General features: G+C 42.9%; 1 protein-coding gene across 1 annotated transcript; it reads left to right on the top strand.

Annotated features, from left to right (window-relative positions):
- Window positions 1-809: 809 nt before the first annotated feature.
- LOC306785222 (ATP-sensitive inward rectifier potassium channel 12-like) lies at window positions 810-3,741 on the top strand (the record flags this gene model as incomplete). Its single annotated transcript, XM_079279509.1, has 2 exons — window positions 810-901; window positions 2,106-3,741. 2 exons carry the CDS (start codon window positions 810-812, stop codon window positions 3,739-3,741), a joined length of 1,728 nt encoding a protein of 575 aa, XP_079135635.1.
- Window positions 3,742-9,698: the final 5,957 nt, after the last annotated feature.

Raw genomic sequence — 9,698 nt, 5'->3', positions numbered from 1 at the left:
GCTTTTTGGTTCTCTTGGTTCCCAGCTTGCTGACATAATAAGCCGAGCAAAATTACCCTTCAATCTTGTCATCAGGCCAAACAGCAGATCAATTGTTCCTCTAACAGTAGCTTACCACTGATTCATCTCTTTTTTAGACATTTGTCCCTTCCACTGCATGTCTGGTTTTCCACCCCTGGTTGGCCATGAAGGTCCCTAAGGCTAATCACTAGCAAGAACCTAATTAATAAGCTTTCATCACCAAAAAACTGTCTGGTCTGCTCCGTGCATTAGAGCGAGGCTAACATTTTTAGAGAGATGTTTAATTCTTCAGATTTTTAGTTACGCTCACAACGTGGCACTATGGATGGCAATGTTGCTTGATCCCCTGCTTTTAGTCTGAAATATCTCAACAACTGTTGGATGATCTGCCACGAAAGTTGGCTCAGGTCAAATTTTCAATTTGTCCAAAACTATGGCCAAAGTCTTGCAGAACTAAAGTCATTCCCATCAGCCTCAGCTGTACTGCTGCTAATTACCAGATGTTCCCATGGCCACGTCTGTTTAGCATGTTAGCGTGCTAATCATGGTAAACACTATTTGCCACAGTAAATATTAGCATGTTAACAATGTCATTCTGAGCACGTTAGCATGTTTATGTTAGCATTTAGCTAAAAGTACTACATGTTAAATGTACTTAAGTTCACCATTCTGATGATTAATCAAATGTTCTTTGTTCACAGTAAATGTATCATGAGAAGGCAGCACTGACAACAAATGCGAGAAGCACCTGAGCTCATACTGCCTCCCTGTCCAGCACCAGTACTTTAATGGTTGGAACTGCCCGCCCCAACCTACATTACTGCCCTCGCAGACACAGCCTGATGATCACCGGTGCCATGGGAGCGGTGCGAGTCAATAGGTAAGAGACAATGGGGAATAGAACTGTGTCAGTTCCCACAACTGTTTTATTGAAGAAAAGAAAAAGAAAGTTTTGGATATTTTTGTTCCATGTCAACCTCAAAAATAACAAATTACTGCTGCCACCACAAAATTACAGATATTAAACATATGTGTACTGCTTTTATAAGTCACCCTTAATAAAGGGCTTATTTTTATAATTAACTGGTATAGCTCAATTATAAGTCAATATTTAGAACAACATTTGGGTTGCCAGGTAGTGAAAAATGGACACCATGAGGTGGACCCTCAAATATATCATTTGACCTCCTTATGGAACATGGCTGCAGGGCATCTGGACAACACATTTATAAACTATTAAGAACATTTATACCTGCAGACTTGATGGATTATTACAGAAACCCTGTATACATAACATTTATATTTCCATGCAGATGACTCTCTCATTTTTGTTGAGAAACCCATGTATGTAATGACCCTTTATTGAGTTTATTAGTTTGTGTAACTGTGATAGTTTATTACTCTTCATACATAGCGTATCAAGATTTATAATTGCAAACTTGCTTTCTTATTAGAAAGTGTGAGAATCATGAGGATTTATTGATGGCATGACTTATTATACAGCATGAGATTTGTTACAGCCTGTCAACCTAAAGGTTGTTCTAGATTATGACTTATAACTGATGGACATAAAATAAAGTAAATCGTTAAACCAGTAAGAAAGATAAACCCTTTATAAAATGTGACGTATAAGAAAAGGGCACCAAAATAATCCAATTAACTGTTGGCAATCGTAGTTTAGCAACGACAACTAGGCAATGCAGGTCTGGCAAGCTTTGGATTTCTTCACATGTTGAAGGAGTGTGCATGGAGCTGTAGTAGGGGAGATACTCCGCATTTAACGAGTTTGGAGGGTAGTGTATTTGTTTCAAAGCCAAAAGCATAAGAGCAAAAGCATAAAGAATGAATTAAACAGTGTATTTATAAAAGGACAACAAAAGCAATACCTTTCACCACTAATACATCCACTGTGTAGTATTTCCCTACTGTATGCAAGCCAATCCTGGCATTTTTCAGAGTTCAGGCTAATGTTAGCGGCACACGCCTTTTCTCTTGTTACGTAAAATGTGAAAACTGTTTGAAAATATGGACAAGTATGTAAGCTAAGCAGCCACAAACAAATTTTCTCCCCTCTGTTCGTCCAGATACAGCATCGTTTCCACAGACGAAGATGCCCTGAAGATCTCCAGCTTGGGCCTCCACAACGGCCACAATTCTCTGACTCAGCAGGCGCTGTCGGGGGCCTGCATGCGGGCTGAAGAAGGAGGAGGAGGAGAGTGTCCAGGAGGTGATGAGGCAAGAGGGGCTTTGTCTTTGAGAGTAACAAATGAGCCCATCATCCATAAAAGCTGCCGCGCTTCACCTTCATGTCGTCTCGGCCTGGATTTGGGCACCGGCCGCCTGCGCAGCCGCTTTGTGAGAAAGAACGGTCAGTGCAACGTGGTGTTCAACAACATGGAAGATAAGCCACGGCGCTACCTGGCTGACATTTTCACCACCTGCGTGGACATACGCTGGCGCTATCTGCTACTCATTTTCACCACCACCTTCCTTCTGTCTTGGCTGCTGTTTGGCGTGATCTTCTGGGGGGTTGCGCTCATTCACGGAGACTTTAGCTTTCGCATACCCGTGAAGGAAGGTGATCCTCGAAACAACGTAGGGGACGGAAAAGACGAATGGCGGCCATGTATTCTCCACATCCAGGGTTTCATTGGGGCCTTCCTCTTCTCCATAGAGACCCAGACCACCATTGGATACGGTTTCCGGTGTGTCACCGAAGAGTGCCCAGCAGCTGTGGCGACTGTGGTGGTCCAGTCCATCGTGGGCTGCATTATTGACTCCTTCATGATCGGCACCATCATGGCAAAGATGGTGCGCCCCAAGAAGCGGGCGCAGACCTTGCTGTTCTCACATAATGCCGTCATCGCTCTGCGAGATGGCAAGCTGTGCCTAATGTGGCGCATGGGCAACATGCGCAAGAGCCACATTGTTGAAGCACATGTTCGCGCTCAGCTCATTAAGCCACACGTGACGGCGGAGGGCGAGTACCTACCTTTGGAGCAAACGGACATTGATGTCGGCTATGACGACGGGCTGGACCGGCTGTTTCTGGTGTTACCGCTGGTGGTGGTCCACGAGATCAACAAGAACAGTCCTCTGTATAACCTGAGCCGCAACGACCTGCTCAAGGAAGACTTTGAGATCGTGGTCATCCTGGAGGGGATGGTGGAGGCCACAGCTATGACCACTCAGGCCCGCAGCTCCTACTTGTCCAAGGAGATCCTGTGGGGTCACCGCTTTGAGCCGGTGGTCTTTGAGAAGGGTCACCGCTACCAGGTGGACTACTCCCGCTTCCATAAGTCCTACGAAGTGCCATCTACGCCTCACTGCAGTGCCAGGGAACTAAACCAGATGATGGGTCATAGTGGGCAGTCCTCATCCTCCAGCTCGAGTTACTCCCGGTCTCCATCACCATTTGCCCAGAGGGCAGCCCGCCACATCCTGGGCCCTCACTCCCCCAGTGCTTTCTGCTACGAGAACGAGGTGGCCTTGTGCTGCGGGGACGACGAGGAGGATGTGAAAGAGGAGGCGGGGAGTCTGAACGTAAGAAGTGACAGAGAGGTAAAGATAAGGGATGATATTCACTTGGGATTCAAAGAGACATTTGTGGAGGAGCAGAAGGTGGAGATGCTGTGCGTTCTGGACTCAGAGAATCAGATCAGCCTTGACAGACTACAGCCCACCCTACCTTTATACATCAGCAGAGAGTCAGGAGTTTAATCGATGGTAATGGCGGCCCATCCATTTGTTTCATCTCTTTGTCTGTGTGCATCCAACCAAAGTATTGAACTAGTTTGAACATAAAATATTTTTTGCAGCTGTCACAAAATCCACTCGGCTTTCGATCATAACTTGCTCTGTTTCCAGGTATTACACTTTCAGTTGTAACATCAGCATCTAAACAACGCACAGCTCATCTTCTTTTGAACATGGCGACCGGGTATTTCTCTCAAATCATGAGGTATCTTGAAAACTGTATTGCTTTCTTGTTTTAGTCAATATGACAGTGTATGATCTACAGTGAAGTCAAGTTTTTTTGTTCTTGATTTCCATTGAGTTTTTGTAAATATGATATGATTTTGTTTTAATTTTGAAATGATTATGCATCATATACATAAATGCTATGAGAGAAAAATCTATTTATTTGAAAGGAGGCATGACACAAATGCCAAACTTCAACAGACTTATTTTCTCTGTGTAAAAAATAAAATATTTCAGTATTTTGAACTTCTGTCTTCCTGCTTGAGTTCTGTTACTTTTCACATTAGATAAATAAGCCTTTTATTCCATTGTTCTAATCACTTGAAAAGGGCCATGAAAAGTTAGTCCAACATGTACAGTTGAAGAACAAGCACTTTATTCTTACTTTCATCAATAGATACAAACACTTTGCAACAGCGTTATGGTTTGTATGAACAAAACACCTAATAAACAACAGTCTACACTGGTAATGCTTGAATTGTCTCTGTCGAGTCTCTATTGCACATCCCCTCAATGTTTCAACAGTCCAGCCATGATGAGTACCACCTGTTTCTGGATAGACGAGATCACACAAATCTTACATGTCTTGACTTTGGATTCAAACATAGATGGCTGCACTCTGTCTCTAAAAGCGTGGTTGGATTAGCAACGGGTAACAACATGCCTCGAGGCCCCAGAGTTCGGCATTTCAGCCGTCCTCATCATAGTTTTTGGCCGTTGCCAATCAATCAGAAATCTTTTTACACCCAGGGGAGCCATTAAATGGATTGCAAGTGAAAGGCACTTCCGCATTGGCTTCACTTTTCAGAATGTCAGGTTGCTCCCTGGTTTTTAGCCACGCTAGATGCTCAACGGATGGCAAATTCAGTCAGTCGTGTTGGTCGGTCGGTCGGTCAGTCTACCACTTTGATCTAGACTGAAATATCTTAGAAAATATTCGATGGATTGTCTGTCATGACAATCATAAAACTCATCCTCAGGATAGATTCTGATAACTTTTCGCATTCTCTGTTTACTCATCGGGTCAAACATTTGAATTGTCCAATATTTTGGTGTAACTCTGACCAAAGATCTGCAAAACTAATGACATTCCCATCATCTTATGTGATACTTTGTGTTTAGTGCTAATTAGCAAATGCTAACGCACTAAACTATAATGGTGAGCATGGTAAACATTATGGCCCATCCATTAAACATTGGCATTGTTACTGTGAGCATGTTAGCATGCTGACGTTATGATTTAGCTCAAAGCCTCACATGGCTGTAGACCCTTTTGGTAACTTGTCACGGAACCTGCGCCACTTACGTACAATATCAACTTCGTTTCTTGTGATTGTGTACGTGTCAAAAACTAGTTTTAACTGTGTGTTCAAACAGAACACAAAGAAAATTTTAGAGGCAGTTGTGCACCAAACCATCATGGAAAGTCAAGATTGGACACTTATTCGCTCAGGGCAGCCCGTCCACGTGGGTTGAAAATGTTTCAAGTTGAGCAAATAATATATGCATATCCTGCTGCTTCATGAATCTGCTTCATAAGCGCAGTGCAGTTGATGAGTAAGTATCCTTTTCTCGTTTTGCTAGCTAGCTTACAGCTAACATCTGTACAGTGGGTACAATGGCTCTTTGGGGCAAATAAACACAGTCTAGTCGTAAAATATTTTGCAAAAGACAAAAATTCACATTGCTTTCGATCTGAAAACACCTTAAAAGGGCCCTGAAAACCTTCTCAATGGGCTTCTCACTAGAAGTACTGGGGTCCTACGCAAACACAATTCAGCAACATTTGAATCAGACTCTGATGACAGTTGATGAAAGGCAACACTTATACATGGATATTATTTATGACTCCTTGTTGGTATTGGAAAGTGACCCCCCCATGACAACACATTATGCAAAATGTAGTGAAGCGGATCTCTGTAGTGTGCCCTGTCCACTGTACGTGAAAGGTAGACGGGGATTAAAGGTGAAAGGCTTTGGGAGGAATAAGAGGGACAAAACAAGAAGAGGGAGAGGCACTTACCACAAAAACACCATGAGGAGGCACTGAAGTCCATCTAACTGTAATGCGGAGGCCAGAGTGTTTCTGGCTGTTGAACAAGCTCCCCCATGTGGTTGAACCGTGATAACACAGTGAGTAACACACCAAAGTGTGATGCAATTGTAGTGATCACTCTGTGTTCACTACACAGAGTGATCACTACAATTTCATTGTGTTCTCTCTGTGGGTTTGTTGGTTTTGCTTATTTTACCGAAATAAGAGTGTTTGAAATATGACTGATATCAAAATGAAACCCTTTCTCTGGGATTTTTCCAGTTAATGGGCACTTTTAGTACTTTGGGACAGTAGTTCCCAACCTGTGGGTCAAATCCTCTACAAGGGGTCACAATATGCTGTCTACGATTGGAAAGGGGAAAGGAACATTTGGGCACACGACCCTTTTCAGGATGAGAGGAAAACTATAAATTTGCAACAGAAAATTGTGTTCATCATGTTCTAAAACCCCTCATATTTCCTTTTTATTATTATGTATGTATGTATGCTGTATGTATGGTTTTATCTCTTATGGCTCCTAGAAGTTATGCAATAAACATTTTTGAAGGTAATACAAATTGGGAACCAAACCGACCCAAACAACATCAAAATGTAATTTTGATTTAAGGACAAAGTGGTGGAGAGGGAACCCATATTCGTTTAGAATTTCAGTAATGTTCATAGAAAAAGTTTTACTTTATAGGTAAAAGGAAACTTGAACCTATGCTTAAATCCCCTGTCGAGAAATGAGTCCATTCAAACTATTCAGGAGCACACAGCGAGACCAAGATCCAGATCTGAGGCCGGTGTCTTTGGTACTCTATGTCTGTGTTGCTGAGAGGTGACAGTGCAAACCTCTGAGCCACTGTTCCTCATTAACATGATTGATAATTAGAGCGATGTCATGCTCTAATCCCCCCCTGCTGCTTTTTTTTGCTGTCTTGCATCTTTACAACCCCTCGGAAAGCTGAGCGCAGGTGGCGAAAAACTAATCTCCAGGTTCACTGTGACATCTATAAAGAGAGACTTCGCAATTATAATTTGGAACTTAGAAATGCAAGGCAGTCATTCTTCTCTGACATCATAACCAAAATCAAGAACAATACACGCGCCTTATTTGCTACCGTCGACAGGCTAACAAACCCTCCAGTGTTGGTAGCTGCTGAGCTCCAATCCACTTGGGCATGCAATCAATTTGCCTCCTTTTTTACTGACAAAATTCAGAAAACTAGACAAGCAGTCAGTGCCTCCACACCAACCACAGGATGTGTGTTGTCCCGATCTCTGAATAACATCCATTTAAATATCATGACACAATTTCATTTAATCGACTGTAGAAGCCTAGAAGACATTATACAACATCTGAAGTCATCCTCCTGCTGCTTGGATATTCTACCAACACACTTTTCAAAAATATTTCAAACTGCATGACCACTGATCTTTTAAAAATTGTAAACACATCCCTTCTCTCAGGTGTCTTCCCACAAGCCCTAAAAACTGCAGTCATTAAACCACTCCTAAAGAAGGCTAGTTTAGACTCCGCAACAATGAAAAATTATAGGCCAATATCAAACCTCCCATTTTTAAGTAAAATAATTGAAAAGCGGTTTTCCAACAGCTGACCAATTTCTTGGCCATAAATAACTGCTTTGATGTTTTCCAGTCAGGCTTTCGACAGCACCACAGTACTGAAACTGCTCTTGTTAAGGTTTTCAACGACATCCACTTAAACATAGACAATGGCAGAAGTTCAGTCTTAGTGTTACTGGATCTCAGTGCTGCATTCGACACGGTCGACCATGCCATACTCCTAGAAAGACTAAAAATCTGGGTGGGACTCTCTGGCACAGCACTTAACTGGTTTGAATCCTACTTGAAGGACCGAGAATACTTTGTGTCTGTAGCTGATTACACATCAGAGCTGACTAAAATGACATGTGGTGTTCCCCAAGGTTCAATACTGGGGCCTCTTCTGTTCAACATCTACATGCTTCCACTAGCTCAGATTATGGAAAACAACAAAGTGTGTTATCATAATTATGCAGATGACACACAAATCTACATAACTATGTCACCAGGGGACTATAATCCCATACAAGGGCTGGGTAACTGCATTGAACAAATTAACAACTGGATGTGCCAGAATTTTCTTCAATTAAACAAAGATAAAACAGAAGTAATTGTTTTTGGTACCAAGGACGAACAATTGAAAATCACCGCTCAGCTTCAATCACTGATGTTAAAACCCACAAACCAAGACAGAAATCTAGGTGTAGTTATGGATTCAGACCTCAACCTGAACAGCCATATCAAGACAATTACAAAATCAGCCTACTATCACCTGAAGAATATATCAAGGATTAGAGGATTTATGTCTCAACAGGATTTGGAAAAACTTGTCCACGCATTTATCTTCAGCAGACTGGACTACTGTAACGGTGTGTTTACAGGTCTCTGTAAAAAGTCCGTCAGAAAGCTGCAGCTCGAGTCCTCACTAAGACCAGGAGGGTGGATCACATCACTCCAGTTCTGAGGTCTTTGCACTGGCTTCCTGTTCAACAAAGAATTGATTTTAAAATCCTGCTGTTGGTTTACAAAGCACTGAATGGTTTAGGGCCAAAAACATCTCTGATCTGCTGCTACCTTATGAACCATCCCGACCCCTCAGGTCGTCTGGGACCGGTCTACTTTCTGTTCCCAGAGTCAGAACTAAACATGGAGAAGCAGCGTTCAGTTTTTCTGCTCCACATATCTGGAACAAAGTCCCAGAAAGCTGCAGGTCTGCTGAGACCCTCAGCTCATTTAAATCAAGATTGAAGACTTTTCTGTTTGCTGCTGCCTTTAATTGAACCACATTCAATTAATATATGAATCAATTTCCTGCATTTCTGCATTTTACTACTGCATTTTATTTCTTGCACTGTTTTTTAATGTTTTAATGAATGTTCTTAATTGTTTTTAAATCTCCTTTTCTTTTGCCTTATGTTTTGATGCTTTTAATGGTTTGATGTGAAGCACTTTGAATTACCTTGTTGTTGAAATGTGCTATACAAATAAACTTGCCTTGCCTTGCCTCACAAGACCGAACCTGGAGACCACTTCTTGGTTCGATCCGTAAACAGTCGGAAGGGAAGCTCCCTAATCTTTGACGCCTTTAGATATCGTGTCCTGGCCACTCAAACAAGTCACTTCCCCTCCCGTCAATCTCCCTGCTGTCACCCCATCCTTCTCTCCCTGGCACTTTTCTGATGCTGGTTAATTAACTGCACCCCCCCCCCCCCCCCTGTCATCAGCGTCTGCGAGGCAGAGCAGCTGGGTGACCTCTGCGACCTCTGTTAAGACTTCTAATAGCCGACTTGGATCTTTCCTAATAAGGTGGTGTGTGTTCATCCTCGTATAGGTTAAGTGTGTGAGTGTGTGCGCGGGCTTTCATGTGTGTGACACCCTGTGTATCTGCATTGGCCTCTCTCGGCCCCACTGGCTGTTTGTGGCCTCGGGGCTGTGCGACCAGAGCGTGTGTGCTCAGCAGGGGACAGTATTTAGGCACCGGGAGCCGTGGCCGGGGATCTCTGGTTCCATAATGAGCTGTTGTGTGTCGTGGAGCTGTGAAGCAGGGGACAGAGGAGCATTGTGTGCTGCTCGACACAGCTCAGCTCAGCAG

Source organism: Melanostigma gelatinosum (assembly GCF_949748355.1).
Source record: "Melanostigma gelatinosum genome assembly, chromosome: 11".
Taxonomy (NCBI): Eukaryota; Metazoa; Chordata; class Actinopteri; order Perciformes; family Zoarcidae; genus Melanostigma; species Melanostigma gelatinosum.
This window is presented reverse-complemented; position numbering and strand designations above follow the sequence as displayed.